We start from the raw sequence: 24327 nt of genomic DNA, 5'->3' as shown, positions 1-24327 counted from the left end.
CTGCTGGTGGCCTGGCAAGGGATGGGGATAGTGATGTTATTAGGAGCTAGGGTCCCCTGCCCTTGACTATGATTAGAATTTGAATCTTCTGGATTTCTGAGACCTCTGAGGTCACCGTGTGGCTATGTCCTCCTGTCACCTATTGGCCATGCCAGTGAAAATAAATGGTGTGGGGAGGAAGCCCAGCTATCTGAAGATAGAATCCTAGTTTGCACATAACAAAACCAACAAGTCCAGTGAGCTTTCTGGGGCCCCAGATCAGGTGCGGGGTGGAGGAGGATTCAGTCGGGTTGATGGAGGCTGTCCCTTGAGTTGCTCGGTCTTTCTCAAATCATCCACCTGGGGGTGCTGGTGGCCTTGGGCTGCCCTTGCAGCAGAGGGATCGTGGCTGGAGCTGGCTCTGAAGCTGCGGCAGGAGCTTGGCTGAGAACTCCCACCCAGGCAGACTGGACGTCTTCCTGCAGGGCCCACGACCCCTCCTGCTGCCCGGAGACAAACTCACGCCATCCCCCAGGCTCACTCCTCCTCCACATCCATGCAGGAACCTGGGCAGACGCCAGGTGCCCTCTTTGGCTCCCCCACCCCCACCCAGCTGCCAGCCCTGAGTCGTGGAAGGTGGAAGGAGGGCAAGGCCTGGGCAGATGGAGGCTCACACCTCGCAGGCCCAGAACGGGGCTGAGCAGCCTGCACCAGCCATGCTGGCCCCCCTGCCAGCCAGGCCCCAGCCACATTCCCCTCAAGCCTTCCAGAACTCCCCTTGTGTTCTCTCTGCTCTGAACCTGACCATGGCCTCACGGGGCGGCCAGTCCACCCCTCCTCCCTGGCGCCCCAGCCTCCTCTCACCCCTCTCTGTAGTCACCTCGTCTGGGTCTGATTCCCTGGGCTCTTCGGCTTTCCTTGATTGACGACCGACCGTCCAGGGTGGGCCCCAGGAGGCCTCCATGCAGAGCATGGAGGGATAGCGCAGGCTCCCCTGGGAGGGGGGCGTCGGGAGAGGACAGAGGAGGAGCAGGACCTGGCGCTGGGGCCTATGGTTGGGTCTCTCCTCCCAGCATCCCCAGCATGGCTGAACCCTGGGACTTGCCTTTCTACTAACCAGACTCAAGGAACTGAGCAGGGGCACGGAGCGCAAGTCCCCAGTATCAGCAGATGGGCACGCCTGGGGGTCCCCTGCCCAGGGGAGCTGACCGAGTGGTGGAGGCCTTGAGCTGCAGGCCCGGTGCATCTGATTTGGATACAGGTTCACCAAGCAAGCCCTACCTTGTCGCTGGTGTGGCCATGTCCCCCGGGGTGTCCATTTGGTGCTATGTGGACCTGGCATTAACTCGTGCAGACTTCCATGGAGGGAAAGAGTCTCTCTCCACTCTTGTGGTTAGGCAGGGAGGAAACAACCTTTGGGTGCCCCAGCACCTCATGGGGTGCCCTAGAGGGTGACCCTCTGTGACATGGGCTGTGTAACCTTATGTCCAGGGAAGAAGAGGTGTGGGCTGAGTCCAGCCGCCAAGTGACAGTGGGACAGTGTCGGCCTGGGATTTCATTACATTACTGGCCTCGTGGGGCTTACCTTATGGTTACTTTTTATTTCTGGCAAGTGATGTGAATTTTCCACTGGTGGCATTTCTTAACACAGGCCTGCACAGCCCCCTCTGTGGCAAAGGAGCCGAGCCCCAGAGACTCAGGTGTCATTTGCAGATCTACTCTGCCCATAGGGGCCTCAGAGAGCCTCACTTGCAACATCTGGGCAGGGGAGCTGTTACCCCAGCCCTGCCTCATGCACAGGGCTGGTGCCTGGGTCCAGGGGGGCAGAAAGCCATCGGCCTGGAGTCTGGCGCCTCCCTCAGTGTCCCTCCTCCTTCTGACCCAGGGTCTACTCCCTCTGTCCCCCACGCTGGAGGCTGTCATGAAGCAGAGTTCTTTGGTCTCACTGGCGGGGGGGGGGGGGGGGGGGAGGACCAGCAGGTGCCAGTTACAGAAGGCGTTAGGTTGAATGAGAGCCGCGGTGCTGAGTGGTCCGTGATGCCTTGAACCGTTGGCTTTAACTCGCGTAGGTGACAGATTCTCATAATTCTATTGGTGGGGACCTCAGACCTCTCCTTGGAGCCTGGCAGCGACCTAAGACTGCCTACCCCACCTTGCCGTCGCCCTCTGGGCTTGACTCTCTAAAGCGGAGATAGAGTCCTCCGTGCCTTCAGAAGACCCGTTGACTCTGCAGCCGCCTTTGAAGCATCTGGCCTATGCTGAGCTTTTCCATGGGATTCAAGTTTATTTTCACAGAAGCCACCGCACTTTTTCTATTTGTTCTCAGTTTCGAGTTTCGGCAGCTTATGTAACAGTTAATTATAGTCAGGGGCACAATGGAGAGACGGGACAGGTGCAAACCGGTTTGGGGACAAACACCCTGGATATCAGCAAGCATAGGTGGGAGGGGTGGCCTGGAAAGGGACAAGCAGGAGCCCAGCTCCCTGTGGGCACAGAGAGTGAGGTGCCAACCAGCAGAGCAGAGCCTGCCTCTGTCCCCTGCAGGAACCCTGGAAATTCCCTCTTGTTCCCAGGCAGAGCAGCTGTCCCCGCGAGGCCAGTTCTCAGCAGACTGGGTCGACAGTGCACCCCCTGGTCCCCTCCCTCCTCCCTCCAGGATGTCCACCCTCCCAGATCGAGGGCCCTCCGTCCTTATGGCCAAATCTTCGTGCCACACCTGGCCCTGAAAGCCTTTGGGAACCGATGAGCTGCCCTGAAGCTCGGGGCCCTGCTCTTCCCCTGCAGATCAGAGTTGGGACTAGGGTGAAGAGAGAGGGGCCCTCGGGGGCAAAACTGAAGGGACACCAAGAGCCGTGATCCTAATCCAATTAAAGATGGCAGGGAGGGGCTGGGGATGTGGCTCAAGCGGTAGCGCGCTCGCCTGGCATGCGTGCGGCCCGGGTTCGATCCTCAGCACCACATACCAACAAAGATGTTGTGTCCGCCGAGAACTAAAAAATAAATGTTAAAAATTCTCTCTCTCTCTCTCTCTCTCTCTCTCTCTCTCTCTCTCTCTCACTCTTTCTTAAAAAAAAAAAAAAAGATGGCAGGGATTTTTTTTAAATAAAAAATTTTAAAAGGGATGGAGGAGTTGGTCAGTGGTAGATCCCCTGCCCAGCATGTGGGAGGCCCTGGGTTCAAGTAATAGGCAGCAATAGGAGGCCGTGTGGAGTCAGAATCCTGCCTGTTGCTGAGGGACTGTGGAGGGGCATGGCTGCTTGTTTTTTTGTGGGAGGTACCAGGGATTGGACGCAGGGGCACTCGATCACTGAGCCACGTCCCCAGCCCTGTTTTGTATTTTATTTAGAGACAGGGCCTCACTGAGTTGCTTAGGGCCTCCCTTTTTCTGAGGCTGGCTTTGAACGATATGAGCCTTCTGGGATTATAGGCATGCGCCACTACACCTGGCTCGCTCGTCTTTCTTTCTTTCTTTCTTTCTTTCTTTCTTTCTTTCTTTCTTTCTTTCTTTCTTTCTTTCTTTCTCTTTCTTTCTTTCTTTTTTATCAGTATTGGGAATTGAACCCAGAGGCACTTTGACACTGAGCTTCATCCCTGGTCATTCTTTCTTTATTTTTTCATTTTGAGACGGGGTCTCCCTAAGTTGCTGAGGCTGGCTTTGAAGTTGGGATCCTCCTGTCTCAGCCTCCAAGCCACCGTGCCCAGCTTTTTCACCCGGCCAGTTTGGAAAACAGTTTGGTGGTTCCTGGGAAAGGTGGCCACAGAGCGTTTGAGCATTCCTAGGTGTGTGTCCAAGAGAAATGATGACACATGTCAACACCCTTGTTCACAGAAGCACTGTTCATAGCAGCTGCTCAGCAACAACCCAGCCCCAAGGTGCCATGAGATGAAAGAAAGAGAAGCAGACAGATCCAGGATTGCAGAGTGCTACTTACTGGGGACTTACGGAAGGGTGGTCCCGGGAGGCAGCAAAACCAGTTGGATCCTGCAATCTGGGTCAGAAAGAAGGATGTAAAGTAGAGTTAGGACAACGGTGACTTCATCCTGACTGGAACAGAACTGCTTCACCTTAAACAGTGTCGAAGAACCAGGCGTATCCCAGGAGCCCCGGCCCAGTCGTAAGGCTCCACGTACTACCGTGACGGTTTGGTCCCTTCATCGTTTGCTGGGAATCTATGCGGGAAACCTGACTGGGGTGACTCTGAGGCATCATTCACGGTGGTTGCCACTCAAGATGGCTGCAGTCACGTCAAGCGGAATCCATGCATTCATAGCCCCAAAGTGGAAACAGCCTAAATATCCATGAGCCCATGAACACGTAGTATAGTCTATACCCACGGAGTCTTGGCTCCTAACATCATTCTCCAATTCTGCAATTAAAGGAGCCGAGATTGATGGGAGAATGGCTGATTCTGGGAGTTTGGCAAGAAAGACCCAGAATGAGCCTGGAATATCCGTGGGTCCAGAAACTAAGGTAGTGCTTAAACGCATACACACACACACACACACACACACACACACACACACACAATTAAAAGGCAAAAAAAACAACTGAAGGAACCTCCAGTAGCCAAAGATGGAACAATCTGAGCCACAAATAGGTGCGGTGTTGGATTACAAGACTGTACACCATGAATCCATTCTGCTGGATAAGTAAGTGAATGGGAGAGAAGAGATGAGTCTCCCGTGAGAATGCAGGCTCGGCCTCAAGGTGGCCACGCATGCCCACTTCCCTCCAGGAGTGCGGCTGGCTAGGTCCCATCAAGAACTCTCCACTGGGTGTGCACCATTATCATCCCCGTTTTACAGATGAGGAGACCGAGCCACAGAGAGGCCAAGCACTAGATCAATTGCTGGGGGCAACACAGCTAGGAAGCAGGGCATGTTTCTGCTCTTCCGCGGCACATCTATCCTGATCCATCTGGCCAGTCCCCCCCCCCCCATACGCCGTAGGATCTAGCAGGGTGTGAGGGCTATAAATGGTGCTTGAAAAAATTGTGGAATGAGTGAAAGTAGGGATGAGCAGAGAGGAGAGGGCCAAGCAGGAGAGAGACGAAGTTAGAGACGGGGTGCCAGCTGGTACCAGGACTGAGGCTGTGTGATTCAGGGCAGGTTCCTCGACCCCTCTGAGTCTGTCTCACCTTTCTCATCTGTGAGACAGGAACAGGGTTTCCAACCTCCAGGGTGAACGTGGGAGTAACAGGAGGTCATGTGAGCGTGCTGGATGTGAATCCCACTCCAGGCACATAGTTGTGTAAGGAGTGGTTTCTGTTTTCTGCCGGGTATTTCAGTCGCTAAGCCCCACTCTGCCAGTCTGGTGGGAAACACGGCTTCAGCTCTTGAGTCAGGATTTCGGGGTGAGGCACCAGGTGGGCTGGTCCTGGGTCAGGTCTTCAGGGACGTCCATCTTCACAAACCAGAGGGGGCAACGCCTGATGATCCTCACCCCTCTGGGGCCTGGTAGCCCCCATTTACCTGGGAGCCCCACCCACCATTTACCAGGGCCACCAGGGAGCAGGGCAGGAGAGCACAGAGGAGCTTGACAACCAGCCTGGCCACCTGCCAAGCCCCTGCCCAGCGTGGCCTGGGGAAGCCATCCTACAGGCCAGGGGCAGTGCTGGCCCTGGGCTCCCTGGGCCTCTCCCCTCCGGCACCTGCCCTGGGCCTGCCTCTGAGGTCAGGTGCGTGTCCCCCCTCCTCCGTGGGTCCCCAGGAGCTCTGCCCAGTGGGGAATCTCTGCCCACTCACGTTGGCAGGCCTCAGCCTTCTGCCATCGCACTTTTCCTGGGGCAGCAAGCGCCAGGAAGGGAAGGGGAGATGCCCGGGGAGTGGTGAGAAAGCAGAGCAGAGCCAGGTGGACCTCTCGGATCCTCCCTCTCCCCTGCGGGGGCAGCTCCGTGGCCCTCCTCTTCCTTGGTGTGCACAAGAGCACAGCGTCCTGAGGTCCGGGCACACTCCCCCCCACTGCCCCAGGCCACAGTGCGTCAGGGCGGAGCTTCCTGCTCAAAGCCCTGGGGTGGCTGCCAGCTCTGTCCACCCAGCCGGCCTGTGCGGGCTCTTCTTCTGGGGACCACTGCTGCCCCCTCTGGGGTTCCAGGGGGAGTTACCAGCTCCTCACTTGAGCCCGCCCTCCTCCCTGGAGGGATTGGACACCACCCCCCCCCCCCCCGAATCTGGACCAATTAGAGAGCCAACCCCTTGCAGTGTGCTGGGCTGAAGCTGGGCATGTGACAAAACAGACCAATCCAGGCCCTTCCTGAGGATCTCTCTACCTGAAACCAACCCACATGGGTCCAAGGGTTTGTCCAGGTGCAAAGAAGCCCAGGCTGGCAGGGGAGAAGGTTCTCCGGCAGAGGGCCAGAGAGGTGGGGAGGGCCCCGCAGCCTCAGGGCCCTGGCTCGGGTCATCCCCGTCCCAAGGCCCCTCCTTCCCCCGCAAGGGGCTAGCCAGGGACCCTCAGAAACGCCTCCTGCCTCTGGTTCCTTAGGCTTTGGTCCCAGGTAGTAACACTCCACGGGCTCATGTCCTGGCTGGCTCCGGGCGTTCTCCAGCACTCAGTAGGGTGTGACCTGGCAGGTGATGAACGGCTCGTTGCCTCAGTTTCCCCAGCTGTGACCCCACTGTCAACCGAGAGCTCTTGCCGCACCTCACACCCAGGAAGCCCTCCACAGTCTCCACTCTGGGTCCTGTGCCTTCTGGACCGCGGCCTCTGCCCAGTATGGAGGACCTCGGCAGGTGAACTTACCTGGAAACCAGGTCTTTGCAGATATAAAGATGTCAGGATGGGATCGTCGTGCGCTCAGAGTAGGCCCAGACTCCAGGGACTGGCACCACTGGATGATTCCATGAGGGGAGTGAGGAAGAGGAGAGGACACAGAAACCTTCCCTCGGAGACTCCAGGGGGAAGCGCCTTGGCCCAGAGCTTCGCGCCACCTGAGTGGTGACATCATCGGTTTCGGTCTGTGGAAGCTGGCCGGCCGTGGACACTGGTTAGGCAGGTCTGGGTCACTCACCAGGCTCACAGAGGGGCCTGGGCAGGTTGGCCGTGTGGCCAAGGAGCTTCCAAACCTTGTTCTCAGCCCCGTTTAGTGGCGCGCGTCTGTGGTCCCCGCAACTCAGAAGGCGGAGGCCAGAGGAGTCGGAACCTGCAAAAAGGCTCTGCAGTCCCATGTGAAAAATACCATGTTTCAAAATGGTGCACAAAAACACACAGACCATAAAAGAATAACAAATTGGGCTTTACCAAAATTAAGAAGCCAGCTTCAGGGCCGGATTTCGCCAGTGGGTAGAGTGCTGTGCCTGCCCAGCCTCAGCAAGGCCCTGGGTTTGATCCCAGAACGGGAAACAACAAAACAAACAACTGTGAAATCCCAGGTCTCCCCTTAACTGTGAGACTCTGGTGGACTTTGATGCTCTGTGCCTCCATTCTCATCTGTGGAATGGGGAGACCTGAGACTCAAGGTTTGTTCCTTTTAACTATTATTGTGTTAAAAAAGACCCTCTATCCAGGCATGGTGGCTCACACCTGTAATCCCAGTGGCTCAGGAGGCTGAGGCAGGAGGATCACAAATTCAACTCAGCAACTTAGTGAGGCGCTAAGTAACTCAGCGAGACCCTGTCTCTAAATAAAATATAAAAAGTGCTGGGATGTGGCTCAGTGGTTAAGCACCCTTGGAATCAATTCCCCCTGCCAAAAGAAGCCAAAAAACACTCTAAAACATAGTGGCACAAAACAACTGTTTACTCATGTGTCTGAAATTTGGACGGGGATTAATGGGGGTGGGAAGGGCGGGTGCTCTCTCTGCTCCAGGGTGCCAGACAGGTAGCTCCCTGGGGCGCCAGGATCTGCTCACATGGCTGGCGGGTTGGGGCTGGTATTGGCTGGGAGCCAGGAGCGCAGGGTTCAGTCCCTGTCCCTCTCTCCTCATGGGGTTCTCTCCAGGATGCGTGGGCTTCTTCACGGCATGGTGGCTGGATTTCAAGAGTCGATGTCCCAATAGTCAGAAATTGCAAGCCACCAATTCCTCACAGCCAGAAAAAGGCACAGACACTTGTGACACGCTCCATTAGCCAAGCACAGAGCTCAGATTCAAGAAGAGGGGATGGCAGACCCTGACTCTTTTTTTTTTTCTTTTTTTGTGTTGCTGAGGATTGAACCCAGGGCCGTGTGCCTGTGAGGCCAGCCCTCTACCAACTGAGCTACATCCCAGCCCTAGCAGGCCCCCAATTCTTTTGATAGGTAGGATGACAAAGTCCCCCCTTCAGTACTGGGGGTTGACCCCCAGAGCACTCTACCACCGAGCTCCACCCTGTACTTTCATTTTATATTTTTTGAGACAGGGACTTGCTGAGTTTCCCACGCTGTCCTTGAATGTGTGATCCTCCTGCCTCAGCCTCCCGCAGCTGGGATCACAGGTGTGCGTCCCCCCCTTGGCTAACATGTCAGAGATTCACAGACAGGATTTTAAGCTGCCATAAGTTGCTGTGGGGATTAAATCAACACGTATACAGTCTCAAGGGATCACCCCTCATTTGGAAGGGCCCTTCAGAGGAAGACACCTGGCAGACGTGGCTCAGCCGTGGGGGCGTGGCGAAGCTGGCATTACAGCACCAGGGCAAACCCACGTGGCAGCTGCTGCTCAAGAAGCCAAGCTCACTTCTGCCTCAGGGCCTTTGCACTTTCTGTTCTCACCTCCTTCAGGTCCCTGCTTCCATGTCACCACCTCAGGAAGCCCCCCACCCCCACCCACCAGCTCCTATAAAATAGTTGTCCCCACTCCATGGCCCCTTGCCCTGCTCTGCCTTTCCTTCCACTTGACATTACATGTTTCTTTCTCACTTTTCTTGTTCACTCTGTTCTCCCACACTAGAATGTCAGCTACAGCCATTCAAGGACATTGTGTGTGTGTGTGTGTGTGTGTGAGTTTTTTTTTTTTTTTTTGGCACTGGGGATTGAACTCGGGGACACTTGACCACTGAGCCACATCGCCAGCCCTATTTTGTATTTTATTTAGAGACAGGGTCTCACTGAAAGCTTAGCGTCTTGCTTTTGTTGAGGCTGGCTTTGAACCTCATGATCCTCCTGCCTCAGCCTCCCAAGCCTCCGGGATCACAGGTGTGCGCCACCAGGCCTGGCTCCATTTTGGTCACAGCTGTACCCCTAACACCTAACACCTAGTCGGTGGTCAGTAAAGAAACGTGGAATGAGTAAATCCGGTGGTGGTAGCTCAAGTCCTGGGGAAAACAGGGGGCCCTTGGGAGGCCTCCTACTGATCTCACCCCCCCAGCGAAGGGCCTGGGTCTGCCACTCCTCCTCTGCTCCTCGGCTTGGTGTGTGTGTCTCTGCAACTGTGCCTCGTTCATCTCAGAGCTCCCAGGGCACACGGACCCTCAGGTGATGGTGATTCTTGTCTAATTTCCGCCTGTCCACAGAGCCAGCTTTGACCTTTTGACCTGGCTCCTCAGCCCCCCCCCCAGATGAATGTGACGTCATTGCACAAGTTAACAGACGTGACCCAGAGAAGAAGGTGGCTGGCCCAGGCCAGAGCTTGTGGAATCTTCTCAGGAAGAAGGCACAGGAGAATAACCGACCGACCGTGCCGGGAACCTCCAGAGACACTGAGAAATCGGGACCCTCACCTCCAGGCCGGCACCAGGGCCTGCGGGGCCACAGCTGGGAGCCGGCTCAACAAGCTGGGATTGGTCACAAGAAGCCAGAGTCAAGCGAGAGCAAGACCATTTCAAACAGGGCGCCAGCAGGATAGGTTCCTCCAGGGCGGGTCCCTGTCCCCCAGCCTGGTTTTTGCAACCTTTGCTCCCTCTGAGCTCTGATCTAGGTTCTAGGTGATAATCACCTCCATTGGCCAAGAGAACAAAGGCCGAGAGAGAGGAGTGATTGGCCCAAGGTCAACAGTGTGAGCCAGGACTTGGAGTTTGGCCTGGGAAGGAGATCATTATGGGGGTGACCCAGAGCACGCCCCCGCCATCCACCGTCTGGCGGCTAACAGCAAGTGGAAGCCCAGAGGCAGAATTCCAGGAGCCGGCGGCCAGGGTGCAGAAATGAGTAGATTCCTGTCCAGCTGCTCGCCCTTGGCCAGGCTTCCCCTTCTCGGACCTTGGCCTTGCCTTAGGGCCAGGGATGCCCTGGATGGGATGGGGTGCTTGCTCTGCCGCTCGGCCGGCCCAGCGCTTGTTCCCGGCCCGTGGGTCCTGGCCTGATTCCTCCTGCCCCAGGGGTCTGGCTCCTCCAGGCCTGGAGGCGCTGATGCCGCTGATGAGAAACGCTGATAGGATTCCCACACAGCTCACCCGCGGGCGCCCGTTCCTGTCTCAACAAGACCAGCTCTGCTTGCTCAGAGATTGCACCAGGATACACTGTGGGGCTTCAAAAGAGCCCTGGTGACAGCCTGGGTGACTGGAGGCAGCTTCGCTGTCCCAGCGCCCCCTCCCTTCCCAGTCAGCAGGTGCCACAGGCCTGCCCTTGACGCCTTGGTCTGGCATTAGGGAGACCTCCCCAGGTGCACCTCCCTTTCCGTCCTTCCTCCCATCTCCACCTCACCAGGGCCCCAGGGAACTTACAGGTTAGCTCAGCCGGGCAGGGCCCAGCTGGGGGTGTGCATGGGGCAGGATAGTGAGCTTCTCCTTGCTTCCCCCACAAGGGGTTGGCGACCCTAGGGTCTCGCGGGCTTTTCTTGCAGCAGAAATGACATTGGGGAGGGGTGATTGGGGGCAGGAACCAGAAACACGGCCCCTCCAGGAGATCCTTCACAGCCCACCACCCAGACATTTGAAGTTTGAGTGGAATCTTGCTGTATCAGTATGTCCCAAGACATACATATTTTTTAACTTGTTTTTTTATTTATTTTTTTATATGTGGTGCTAAGGATCAAACCCAGTGCCTCGCACGTGCTAGGCGAGTGCTCTACCGCTGAGCCACAACCCCAGCCCCCCAAGACATATTTGGGACATATTTATACTAAAGCCCTATTCTTTATTTAATTGACAATATGTCCTGTATTTTAATTTTATTTATTATTATTATTATTATTATTAAGGGGGTGCCAAGGATTAAACTCAGGGGCACTTGATCACTAAGCCACATCCCCAGACTTATTTTGTATTTTATTTAGAGACAGGGTCTCACTGAGTTGCTCAATGCCTTGCCATTGCTGAGGCTGGCTTTGAACTCACCATCCTCCTGCCTCAGTCTCCGGAGCTGCTGGGATTACAGACAAGCACCACTGGGCCTGGCATCTGTATTTTTTTTATACTAAGCATAGCAACATGATTCCTGTACCTCTAACCAACACCTGGGGGACTGCCTGGGGTAGGGAAGTTCCAACTCAGGCACCACAATCTGCCCTGGAATTCTGCCTACGAGCCTCTTTCCCCAACCCCAGTGTCCACAGAGAGGCTGAGCCCAGAGACTCCTGGGGGAATCGCGTCACCACTGCCCCAACTCTCTGCTCTCTGGGATTTCTCTGCCTGCCGCCCCAGCCCCTCCTAAAGACTAAGTGCCTGAGTTGGGATTCCAGGCCCACAGGCCTGAGGAGAGAAGAGTTTGTAGGGAATGGCTGACCTTGAGGGACTTGGGTCAGGGTCTCCTCTCCCCTTCCTCCAGAGCAGTTTATAAACCACGCACTGATGACGGATTCAGGCCACCCCAGGAGGTGCCTGCCAGAAACACTGACCTCAACAAACGCAGACACGAGCCGCTAGGGAGCCCTCGCCAACCTGTGAACGAGAAAAGACGCCCGTGGCCAGGCTCCAGAGAGGAGACTTTTTGGAATACTGGACGATTGAGGACCCTCATATCTCCCCTTGAAAAATCATATACAAGATTCTTCCTCAGGTGAGAGGGTCTCTGAAGGCCAGAGCCAACCGGCTGCCCACAAGGCGGCTTGTTGCCAACGGAGCTCTTTCTTTCCGTCACTCTGCCTCTGGTTTCCTTGATTCCACTGGCAGCAGTGACTGAACCCCGTGTGATCACAAAAGTAAAGGGTCACCTTACCCTGGGAGAGCTGGCAGGCGCCACCAACACTGGGGCAGCTGACATCCACCTCCTGCTGTGATCTGCCTCAGATTAAAGACACCTGCCAAGTGACTGCAGGTCCCCCCTGAGATCGGCAAAGAAGAGCTAGAAAGAGCATCCTGGGGCCACCGCCACCATCAACAGGTTCTGCAGAGGAGACAATGGGGTCGCATCCACGCAAAAATGTCCCGAACTTGACAGTTACACATTGGTCTGAGGCTATGTGGATGGAATCGAATATTTTTCCAGCGACTCTTTCATGGTTTCTGAAGAGAAAATAGGAGATAGGGAAAGCGGAGGAAGGCCAGGGAGGAGGCAGGAGAGTAGTGATTAATCTAATTGTCCACTGTACTTTTCTTGCAGTTTCTCTGTACACTGAATATTGTTCCAAACCAAAAGTTTGGGGAGCACACATTGCTAATAAGATAGCAAAAGTAGAGGGGGCTTGCCAAGCGCCTGTGATCCTAGTGACTCGGGAAGCTGAGGCAGGAGGATCCCAAATTGGAGGCCAGCCTCCTCAACTTACCCTGTCCCAAAATTTAAAAAAAAAAAAGGACCTGGGTTGTAGCTCAGGGGTAGGGCACCCTTGAATTGAATCCCTAGTACCAGGGAGTAGAGGGGTGAAACAGAAGTAGAAGAAGAGGGCTTATTAAATTAAATTTGGCTTAAAGCTGCCTCGAGAGGTAGTAAATTGTAACCTGAATTAATAGGTAAACAAACTGCAACCTGAGAGCACGTTCTTGTAATGAACAGCCAGGTCTCAGCCAATCATAGAAGCAGAGTTTTCACCAACCACAGGCTTTGTACCACCAGAACGGGTCCAAATGAGGGTACAGCAACTGACACCGATCAAGTTATTCCTGCAGGCGGCCTCTTTCTGCCTTCGTGACACTCTGACTGGTTTAGGGTGCTGCCTGATTCACGAATTTGCTTTACAAAAGACTGCTAAATTCAAATTGTGGATGTGGATGTGGTTCCCTTGTAGAGCATTTGCCTGTCAGGCTTGAGCTCTGGGATTGATCCTCTGCACTGGGGGAAAGAGAGAGGGAGAGAGAGGGAGAGAGAGGGAGAGAGAGAGAGAGAGAGAGAGAGAGAGAGAGAAAGAGAGAGAGCGCGAGAGCGAGCGCGCGCGCGCAAGAGAGAACCAGAAGGTTTTCTTTTAACAGACCTTAAGACCTTGCGGGCTGCCTGCCCTTCCTTAAACAGGACTCTGGTCACACAGTGAGCAGCGGCAGCAGCGCAGAGATGGCCTGCCCTTGCCCTACTAGCTACAAACACAAGGCCTCAGCCCTGAGTTTGGGCCCCAAGAACAGGAGGGGGACACCGAATCAGTGTCACCATTTCCTTTCCCTAGTCCCTCAGGCTGCCCACGGGCAGCTCCATCTCTGCTGTGATGTGACCAAAATACCTGACAAGAACGACTTCACTTTGGTTCAGGGTTTCAGAGCCTCAGTCCATGGTGGGCTGACCCCTGCGCTCAGAACCTCAGGTGAGGCAGGAAATCACGGTGAAGCACACGGAGATACAAGGCCCCCGAGCTCACGGCAGCCAAGACGGAGAGAAGTGGGGAGAGAGAAAGAGAGAGAAGAAGAAAGAAAAGGAAGGAAAGGGCCAGGAACAAGATACAGTCCCAAGGACACACCCCCTGTGACCTACGCCCCCCCCCATGTCACCGCCTGCCTACAGTTCCCACTCCCCCCCCCCCACAATCAAAACCTTTACCCATCAGATGAGTTAATCTGTGGATGAAGTTACAGACCTCATGATCTAATCGTTCACAAAAGCCCCACCCCTGCGTCCCCACCCCCGGGTCGCGGCCAAGTCTTCAACACAAGTGCTTTTGGGGGGTCTGGCTGAGAGATCCAGCCCACCCTCTCCACAGGTACTGGACCCCAACTTCCCTCCACCTGCTCGACCATCACTTCTGGAGATAGCTCCACCTACCCAGGTGGAGGCAGGATCAGACAGGAGGGAAGAGAAACAGGGACAGGGATTGTAACAACGTCCCCTGGAGAGCAAAAGTCCTGGAGCCTCACTCAGCCCTTGCACACTGACTCAAACCCAGGGGGCAACTCTTGGGAGCGAGGCTCGGATTGATGATCAGACATGACACACACTCTTGGGCCCATCCCTTGCCAGGGCTGGAGGCAGCCAGAAGACAGAATTGCCGGGTCTGGGGACCAAGCCAGCTGGAGGGTGTGGGCAGCGAGGGGCCTCTGGTGACTCATGGTCTCCATGGCACAGAGGTCACAGCAACTGTCCTGACCACAGGGCACCCCACGCAGACAAAATCCGCCTCCTGTTTCAGCCTCGGTGTCCACCATCGTCCACTTGTGTGCACCTGCTCTGCCTCCCTTGAGTTCACGTTGGGACGTGGGCCTGGAGCACACACAGCTTGTCGACAGCCGACGTCGGCATGGGGACAGGCACGGAATGGCGGTCACTTTCTATGAAAGGCTCAGATGTACCTAGGGGTGAAATCTCCTTTTGCCCTTTACCTATTGCAATGATGCCAGAGACAGAACTTGTTATAGCGCAGAAAACGCTTCCACGGCATTCACTTTACATACAGAAACAATTCTGAAGAGGCTCAACCGCATAAGTGAGAAAAATGTTGGGCAGTTAATATGATTTTTTTTCTAGTACCAGGGATTGAACCCAGGGGCACTTAACCATGGAGCCACATCCCCAGCCCTTTTAATATTTTATTTAGAGACAGGCTCTTGCTGAGTTGCTCAAGGCCTCCCTAAGTTGCTGAGGCTGGCTTTGAACTTGTGATCCTCCTGCCTTAGCCTTCTGAGCTGCTGGGATTACAGGCATGCACCACGAATTAATATGATCTTAGGACAGTCAGTAATGAAACCGAGGGAAAATCTAAATAAAACCACTAGCTTCACTTTAAGAGTCACTTATTTTGGAGGCCGTGCCAGCTAACGATGTACTATCAGGCTTGCACTATCTTTGCTGTGTAGATGACACCTCTGAAATATGGGTCATGACAATGGTTGCCTAGGTTACTCTTTAGGGAGTTGATGCCTGCTATTATTGAAACCCCCAATCTTTTACCTGGGCCTGTACAGTTGTCCAGTGGGTGACTTTTTGACCTCAGAGGGTTCAATGTTCCACCCTCTAATGGAGCTATCACCTCTATTTTCTGAACATGTGTCCAACGAAGAGCTAAGAGATTGATTATGCAAATGCAGAACACTGATTTCTTCTTCACAGTGCACCATATCAAATCCAGGGCATCACACATATTAGGTATGCACTCTACCCCTGAGCCGCACCCCAGCCCTCCCTGCTTCTTTACCCCATAAATATCCTCAAACTTGATCCTTCAGGAGGCAGACTTGAGCCTTGGTCTCCCCTCTCCACGTACTCAGCCACTTTGTGAATAAGCCTCTCTCTTTCCCAAAGATAATTATTTCATTGATTGGCATACTGTGTGGCAGGCAGAACAGGCCTGGTTTGGGAATGGGGACAGAGTGACAACTTTAGTCTACAAATACATATAACAATGTAAATGACCACACAAGGCAGACAAATGGATGGATTCCACCCTGGCCCTCATTTTGTAGCATCCTTTGCTGGCCTGACACGCGTACCTTAACCTGAATGCACTTAAGTCTTGTTTATTAGGTGCCTCGGGGTGCTGAGTCTTTCAGGGAAGAGTGTGGTGGGAATTTGTGACAGCTTGTAAAAATGATGAAGAGAAAATCAAGTCAGTCCCCTCCAAATGTCACAAGAAACTCCAACATAACACCTGTTCACATTATTAATCCAGGTGTAATAAGGAAATGAAGACCTGATGATCCTGGGACATGAGGAGCCTCAGGATGACCCTCTGCTGCCTTCAGACAAGACTCTGTGGCCTAGAAAGCACCCTAGCAAGGTGCTAAAGCCACATGCTAATACCAAGCAGCTCTGTGCTACTCCAGGCAGGCAGTGGACTCCTAAGCAGCCAGGCCCCAGCCCTAAGGAGCCTAGAGTTCACTAGCAGGTGGTGCGCGTGGGCCAGACCCTCCGGAGGGAACACGCAGGGTGACTTCAGATAAATGCCCAGTGGTACAGAGATGGCTGTGGAGAGGTACTGCGACACTAAGGGTCAGGGCAGCCCTGGTGGAGCAGGGGCCAGACGACCTGACCCCTGAACAAGGCTCAAGGGCTGGCCCGAGGCACCTGGGCCGCAGTGGGCAGTGGCCCGGCGGCGCAGCTCGAGGACCCGGGCGGAGCCAGCTCGCGCAGCTCCGTCCCGCTTGGCGCCATCTTGTCCCCAGCGCCGCGGGCCACCGGGCGGCCGGGGCGCGGCCCTCGCGGGCGGAAGCGGGCGGCGCCCTCCGCGACTGGCCCCGGCGGGCGGCCCCGCCCCCAGGTGACGCGGCCGGGGCGGGGCGGGCCGCGCTGGGGCGGCGGCCGGCGGTCGGGGCGGCGGCGGAGCAGCGCAGCGCGGCGGCACCATGGGGGCCCAGCTGAGCACGGTAGGCGGCGGGGTGCGCGGCCGGCGGACGCCGGGCGGGGGCCACCGCGGCTCCTGCCCGGCGGCCGGGAGAGCGGGTGTGTGACGCGCGCAGCGCCGAGGCCGGGGCGAGGCTGAGACGGGCGCGTGCGGAGCTGAAGTGCGCAGATGGGTGTGTGCGGCGGGCGGGCGCGTGGGCGCGGGCGGGGTGCGCGCGGGAGGGTGGGCGCGGCGCGGGCGCGCGCGGAGGGCGCGGGGCGGGGTGCGGGAGGGTGGGCGCGGGGGCGCGTGGCATGCGGGGCGGGGGGCGCGTGCGGCGCCGAGTCGCTGGGTGGGACCGCTTGGCTGGTCTGATTGGCGGGCCGCGGCGCTCCCGAGGCTCGGCTGCCCCTGCCCCACCAAGGCTGCGCGGCCACCCTACTTTGAGGCGGCGCCGTTAGCTCCATTGCGAAGATGAAGAAATGCCACCCAGACTTGGCCCGCGGCCCGCAGCACCGCGGGATCCTGGACCTGTGGGGCAGCATTGTCCACTCATGCTGTCACTCTGCTTGGCCCAGGGCCTCCCTCCACCCCTCCCCTCCCCCCAGGCCCGCCCTGCCCCTTTCCCCTCCCCCCAGGCCTGTCCTCTCTGATTTCTTTCCCTGCTTTTCCCAGACGGATCTTAAGTTCTAGTGCCCCTCCCACCTCTGCCTAAGTAGCTGGGGTGACAGGTGTGCACCCCTGGGCCAGTTCCCTCTCTCCAGTTTCTTAAAAACAACTGTGGAGGGAGTGGAGGCTGTGCCCGGTGTGGACAGAGCTGTGACTACAGAGGGCGGACACCGCCCCTAGGCACACCCCCTGGCCCCAGGGGTGGCTCACTGAGTGGGAAGGCGGCACTGGGAGCAGAGGCCACCTCCACCCCAGACCCCAGGCACCACCTCGTACAGGGCACCTTCCTCCCCACTCTGGGCTTTGAGGCTCCTGCTTGGGGATCTAGGCAGAAACCTCTTGTGCTGGGCATTTGCTTATCAAAGTGAGCCTGCCCAGGACCTGGGGGACACTCGGACCAAGGGTAGCCTCAGAGGTCTGAGGCCTCCTGCCCGCCCCTTCCCTGCTCTGCTTTCCAGGGGCTTCTCGCTTTCTGGCCCAGTTGCTGGATACCCTGCTGATCTGATCTTGTGCTGTGAGCAGACCCTGTGAGAGGTAGAGCCATGTCTAGGAGCGGGACATCTCCACTAATCCCTGGCCTCATCTGTCCAAAGGGTGTCTGGGATTGCCCCTGCACTGTAGGTTCTGCTGGGACCCCAGCTTGGGCCCTGACACCCACAGCACGCCCTGAGCCAGGCCTCCGGACCTGCCCATCCAAGGCATCCTGCATGCCCTGGCAGAGGCCGCTGGGCTGAGTGCATCAGGTCTTATCTGGGTGGTGCAGGCCCTGCCGGAGGCCTCCTCCACACTTTGGGGGACCTGGTCCAGGGGTTGGCACTAGAGTCGGCCATCCATCTGGGGAGAACGTTGGCGGTTTGGCTTCCAGCCCAGCCTGAGCGCTCAGCAGGCCCCCACAGGCCCACACCACAGGTAGGGGGTACAGGGTATTCCCACTGCCCCTGGAAGCTCTGTGCCTTGTGGCCCAGCACCCCCAGCCCAGGGAAGCATGGCCCTGTTCCCCCGTGGAGAGCAGCTGAGCCATCCACCTGCCGCCTCCTGATTCCTTCACTCACACTCCTAGCCCAGCCCAGAGCCCCCCTTACAGGACTTCCTCTCCTCCCTCCCACTTCCTTCTGCTTAGAATAGGGCCGTGAGGGAGGTGGGCCCTCAGATCCTGGTGGGACAGCAGGCGGTTTGGTGGCGGACAGGTAAACAAGTTGCTATTTGGCTTGTCTGAGCCCCAGGCCAGGGAGCTGGCACTTGTGGGTGAGCTGGTTCTCTCCCCTCCCATCCCTGGCCTGGGCAGAGTGGGTCCCAGGGTCCCTGTGAGGAATTGCAGGGGTGGGCAGCTGGGCAGGGCACCTGCCTGGGAGCAGCCTGTTGACCATGGTGAGGGAGCTAGGGACTGTCTCGGGGCTCCCTGGGGATGTCCTGGGTGCAAGGAGAGGCAGGCGGTGGGTTTCCTGGTGGGGCAGAGCTGGGAGGCAGCTGCCCTGAGGTCCTCCAGGTGGCTGGCTGGGGTGGGGTGGGGTGTGCGTGCCCCCTGCACAGCTGAGGAGGACCTGGGGAGGGCCGTGGCATCTCTCCGGTTTGTTGCTGGTTTGCTGGGGACCTGGATGGGGCCAAGCCTGTTCTACTCCCATGGGCGGGAGCAGAGACCAAGGCCTCACCCTCCAGTCTCCTGGCCACGGTGACCTCTGCCCCTTTGGCTCGTGCTCCTGGGTGGGGGGGGTCTGCCCACAGCTGCCAGATAGGAAGTTTTACACATCAGAAGTTCACCTCTGCCAGGTGCAGTGGCGCACGCCTGTAATCCCAGAGACTTGGGAGGCCGAGGCAGGAAGATGGCGAGTTCAAAGCCAGCCTCAGCAACTTAGTGAGACCCTGTCTCTAGATAAAATCTAAAAAAAGGCTGGGGAGTGGCTCAGTGGTTAAGTGCCCCTGAGTTCAATCCCTGGTGCCCCCACAAAAAAGTCCACTGCTTTGCTTTCAGTGGCCATAAGTGCCCCTGGGCTTAGGTCATTGTCTTCACCTGAAATGGGAGGGAGCAGTGGTAGCAACTCCCTGGTGGTGGACGGCAGCCTGGGGTGGTGTGAGGCCGTGGGGCAGAGCGCTGGTTGGCTGTGCGCTGACAGGGGCGCCCCTGTGAGCCTGCTCCTCTGCACCCTGTGCACTCTCAGGGCGGAGGCAGGCGAAGGAGCAGCCCAGACCCCAGGCCGCCTGGCGGAGGGCATGAGACAAACAGGATGGGCTGGGCTCTTGTCCTGGTTCTGGAAACTTCCAGACAAAAAGGGAGGGGGGGTGCTGTTGTCTCTTCAGTAATTAATTCCACAAATATTTGCTGAGTGCTTCCTGCACTGAGGACGGGCCAGTGGGGACCAGACCCTCCAGGGTCACCTGGGAACACACGGGAGCTGGCTCAGCAGCTGAGCCCTGGGCTGGTCCGGGTGGGTGTGAGCACTGGCCAGAGTCCAGGGCCCTGACACAGGCCAGCGCTCATGGGCTCAGGCAAGAGCGAGGTGGGGTGAGCCACAGAACGTTGGGAACCAAGGCCCAGGCCCCCCCAGGGCCCTTATTTGTCAGACGGGAAGAGAGGTGTCCCTGCCTCCTGCCACTGAGGTGGAGGCTGGGGTGGAGCTGCAGGATGTGTCCCCAGGGCAGGGGGCTGTGCGTTACACTTGACTGTGCACTTGAACGGCAGTGCTGGGGGAAATTAAAACTCACGGGTGCACCACACAGCCCCACTGGCTCGTGTCATTCAAGTTCATGGCCAGGGCTCCCAACGGGGGTGACTTCTGCGAACCTGTCCTCACTCACCTGACCCTGCACCGATTGCCCCGGGGGATATGGCTTCTTGCTTGGCATGGCCCCGTCCATCACAGGGGAATCGTCAGAGTGTCCTTGTCCCCATGGATTCCAGAGAGGGGCCGGGGCTGTCATAGTCCAGTACGGGACCTGGGAAGACGTTCCCAAGGTCCTGAGCTGGGACTTGAACCCAGGTCTTTCTGACCTAAGAGCCCATGCTGCCCACCAGAGCCAAGAGCCCCAGAATGGGCGAGCCGCCGCGGGGTGGCTGGCACACAGCGGGCACCTGTGAAGTGGGTGGTGGCGAGACGTGCTCCGTGGCTGTGGCACGGGTGGGTTATGGGCACCTTCGGCCCTTCCTTTTAGACCCATTGGTCACATGCCAGGGAACCCCCAGGGCGAGGCCTCAGCTGGGAGAGGCGTTTTGTTCTGAGCCCAACAAAGGGTCTGTGACTGCCGACGGGCACGGGCAGCTCAGAGCACCTCTGCCCTCCTTCCCCCTGAGCGTCCACCCCACACTTACCAGGGTACAGACCCCTCTGTGACCTGGGCCCCGCCTGGTCTCACCTCACAGGTCCCATGGGAGGACAGCCCTACTGTGGGCCTTACCCTCTTTCTAGACAGGGCACAGAGGCCCAGCCTGAGTTATTACAGGGCAGGGGGTCCCGGCGGGGCCTCCAGGAGAGGGGCAGTGAGAATGTGCTGCCGTGAGAGGCCTGTGCAGATCCCAAGGGAGCAGAGAGGCCTGCATGCAAGCCGGGAACTTGGATCTGAGCTTCCTGGCATCCAAGGTGAAAAGGAGAACTGTAGGGTTATGATAAGAAGAGAACACACAGGGTCATTTGCTGAGAGAATGAAAGTTGGGAAAATGTACTAGGGAGGATACATGGACCAGTGGTGGGCTAGCTTTCTTGAGATCAGTTTATGTAAACATTGGTTCTCAATCTGTTTGAACCACCAGTATGCACCCGCCTCTCTTCTCCTCCCGCCCATCCTCCTCCTCCGACTCAATCCAGGGGTCTCTATCATATCACTGAGCTATACCCCCAGCCTTTTTGTGTGGGGCAGAACAGGGTCTCAGTAAGTTGCCCAGGCTGGTCTTGATCTTGTGACCCTCCTGCCTCAGCCTCCCTGGTGCTAGGGTTACAGGCGGGTGCCACTGAGCCAGCAGCCTCTGACTTTTTTTTTCCCTCTGGCACTGGGGATTGAGCTCAGGGGCGCTTGGCCACCGAGTCACATCCCCAGCCCTATTTTGTATATATATATTTTTTTAGGGACAGGGTCTCACTGAGTTGCTTGGCACCTCACTTTTGATGGCTTTGTACTCACGATCCTCTTGTATCAGTCTACCAAGCCACTAGGATCACAGGCACGTGCCACTGCACCTGGTGACACTTTTTAGCTTTGAAATAATCTCACAGTTACAGTATAGCTGCAGGAATGTCAGGTTTGCTTCATTTCCTCCTGCGTTACCTAGGATAAGATACGCACGTGTGTGTGTGTGTGTGTGTATGTGTGTGTGTGTGAAGCCTCCCACCTGTGTGTGTAAGGTATTTGACTGGAACTTGTTCCTCTGACCCCGAATCCTTCCGTGCACCTCTCCTAAGAGCTCGTGAACCCTCTGCTTAGCCGCAGACTGAAGCCCAGACCGGAGGCAGCTCTGAGCACTGTCTGATCCGCAGTCCTCATTCCAGTCTCACAGTAGGCTCTGCCCTGTTCTTTGTAAATCTTTCTTTCCTGGCCCAGGAGCTCATCTGAAACCACCAGTGCATTTAATCATTCTGTCTCCCTGGCCTCGGCCGTCCCCAGCGCAACCCTGAGTCACCACAAACAGTAACTCAAGGCTGTAGATGTTTGCTCCCACCATCTTGGAGGCCACAAGTCTGCAGTCAAGGGGTGGTGGCCTGGCCTGCTGCCTGGCTGTGGCCGTCACTCCTGCCGGCACCTGTGGCTTCACACGGGCTTCTCTGTGTCTTCTGCTCTTCTCCCACGTGTCCCTTGCTGGGTGGATTCAGGGTCGAGGGCCACTTGATGGGTCCTACGTATGTCTGCAGAGACCCCATTTCCAAGTCAGGCGCAGGTTCAGGTTTGCACATTGTTTGGGGGGGTGCCGTTCAACCCCTTGGAGCCTCTGTAGCTGGTCTACTTCTTTGGCCTTAGATTTTTTTTTTTTTTTTTTTTTTTTTTGGTGGGGGGTACTGGGGACTGAACTCAGGGGCACTTGATCACTGAGCCATACCCCCAGCCCTATTTTATAGTTTATTTAGAGACAGGGTCTCATCTCACTTAGTGCCTCGCCATTGCTGAGGCTGGCTTTGAACTCCCGATCCTCCTATCTCAGCCTCCAGAGCTGCTGGGATGACAGCTGTGGGCCTTTTGGATAACCTGGTTTTCTTTTTGGCGCAGCCCTGGGGCATGGATGTCTGTTCATGATTAACCCAAAGCCACTTCATTCTGAATGACAGTCCAGTGTTTGTCACAGGGATGTTACACAAAGGACCTGCCCCTTTGATTGAGCAGGTGGCAGATGTCCTGGAGTCAGTCTCTGCCCTCCCACGCTGCCCTCTGGCTTGGCCGGTGGCCGGTGGCAGGCTGTTGCTTCTTTGGGCTGAGCCCCACCTGGAGCTTCCTCCCTTACTCAGTCTACAAAGCGCAGCTAAGTAGGTGTAGACGAATCAATGATCACCCACTCCCATCCACCGAAGGACCCACCCACCGTCCACACCTAAGAGGCCTGCGGGGCTCCACTGCCCCTTTGAACCCAGTTTCTTAGGGCCGCCAGTGGGGCTTGGGTCAGCTGAGTCACTTCTCGCAGGCGAGGGCCATAGCTCTCTGGGCCCTGGCCTTCTGCCTTGTGTGCAGCGGAGGCCCTCAGAGGGCACGGCTCCCAGCGAGTGCCCCGAAGACACAGTGCTCGGGGCTAATTTCACGCTGAGCTTCCCAGCGGCCAGAGTGAGAAAGGAATATCTGTTCAGATGTGTCACTGTCTTGAGTCCCTGTTCCAGGGGACGTGGAACTTTTCCAGGGACTTTTTCTCCGGGTGCTGAGCTCAGAAGACTGAGGAGTGTGGGGACGGGTGTCATTTGTCCAGTTTTGTAGCTTCCCCCAGCAGGCAGCGGGGTGGATGGGGGAGCGCCTGCAGGTGGGCGGTGGGGTGGGAACCGACTGGTGTCTGCCGGGCTCCTTCCTGCCCTGCGCTGACCTGGTGGGTCCACCCCTGTCCTTGCAGCTGGGCCACGCGGTGCTGTCCCCGGTCTGGTTCCTCTACAGCCTGCTCATGAAGCTGTTCCAGCGGTCCTCGCCTGCCATCACCCTCGAGAGTCCCGACATCAAGTACCCGCTGCGGCTCATCGACAAGGAGGTGGGTGCCCGGCGTCCCCTGGTGTCCTGGGCACCTACTCTGGTCCCTGTCAGTTCTCTGCCCATTTTATAGGTGCAGAGAGCAAGGTGACGTCTCTTGCCGAGGCCACCAGGAAGTGGCAGGGGGATTGAAACCAGGTCTCTGACCCCACTCAGCCCCTGGAAGGTCAAGATAGGCTTCTGTGATGACCTGTCCCTTTAGCAAAGTCCGTTGTCCTTCCCCCAAGTGATGGTTCTCTGTCCACTGGGGACCTTGCCACATACGGACACCTGGTGCAAGAGAGCCCGGGGGACAGTCAGGACACTGGGTCTGGTCCCAGCTCTGTCCGGTTCACCATGTTGCTCCCTGGCCTTGATGGACCCTCCACTTAACTAGGGAGGACTTGGGCTTGGCCTCAGCTCCTCATGACTTGGGGTGCGCACCCCGTTTAGAAGATGAGGGAACAGGGCTCCCAGTCCCTTGGGATGCGGACCCGGAAGATCTGTCCATTTTCTGCGTCTGCATGGATTCCCTGCGGGGTCTCTGCTCTGGCCCCGGCCACCTGCCCCCTCTGATCTCCTCTCCTGGTCCTCTGAGCAGGACCGAAGGCTGCTCCATCCGTCGCCTGGCCGCCTGGTCAGGGCTGTTTCCTGGCCTTGTTCGGTGCCTTAGGAAGGCATGGCAGGGAGGCCTGAGTCACGGGGCACAAAAGGCTCTGCTCCAGGCCCGGCCTCCACCCACCCTGGTGTCCAGCAGGGTTGACCTGAGTCCCGCTGGATCCCTGCGGCTAGAGCCTGCAGCTTCTGGGACCACAAGTTCTTAGAAAAATTAAAAACCAGACAGAAACAAAAAATTGCAAAATAAAAAATAAATTGCTCCTCTCACCCTTTCCGTATATTTTATATGCACGTGGACACACGCTCTTTTTTTTTTTTAACCAAAATGAAATGGTAGTTTTTTTTTTTTTTTTTCATTTTTTAATTGTTTTAGTTGTTTGTTTATTTGTATGTGGTGCTGGGGGATCGAACCCAGGGCCTCACACATGCTAGGCAAGCGCTCTGCCCCTGAGCCCCAGCCCCAGCCCGAAACCATAAT

General features: G+C 56.8%; 1 protein-coding gene and 1 long non-coding RNA gene across 5 annotated transcripts in view; one reads left to right on the top strand and one right to left on the bottom strand.

Moving 5' to 3' along the window:
* Positions 1-4891: 4891 nt before the first annotated feature.
* Positions 4892-12931, bottom strand: LOC308657653. The gene is made up of 4 exons (XR_014024031.1): positions 11661-12931; positions 10555-10661; positions 6722-7947; positions 4892-5383 (listed from the first exon to the last, which is right to left on the bottom strand). It is a non-coding gene; the product is annotated as an uncharacterized lncRNA (long non-coding RNA).
* Positions 12932-16326: 3395 nt separating this feature from the next.
* Positions 16327-24327, top strand: part of CYB5R3 (cytochrome b5 reductase 3) — a 191657-nt gene continuing 183656 nt past the window's right edge. For all 4 annotated transcript variants that reach the window (XM_081309558.1, XM_081309557.1, XM_081309556.1 and 1 more), the window contains exons 1-2: positions 16327-16485; positions 23122-23253. In XM_081309558.1, coding sequence (XP_081165684.1) covers positions 16465-16485; positions 23122-23253 — 153 coding nt within the window. In that variant the 5' untranslated portion in view covers positions 16327-16464. The remainder of the gene's footprint in view (positions 16486-23121; positions 23254-24327) is intronic.

Source organism: Spermophilus citellus (genome assembly GCF_964194105.1).
Source record: "Spermophilus citellus genome assembly, chromosome: 10".
In the NCBI taxonomy this organism is placed as follows: Eukaryota; Metazoa; Chordata; class Mammalia; order Rodentia; family Sciuridae; genus Spermophilus; species Spermophilus citellus.
Note: the sequence above shows the minus strand (reverse complement) of the source record. Positions and strands in the feature narration are given on the sequence as shown.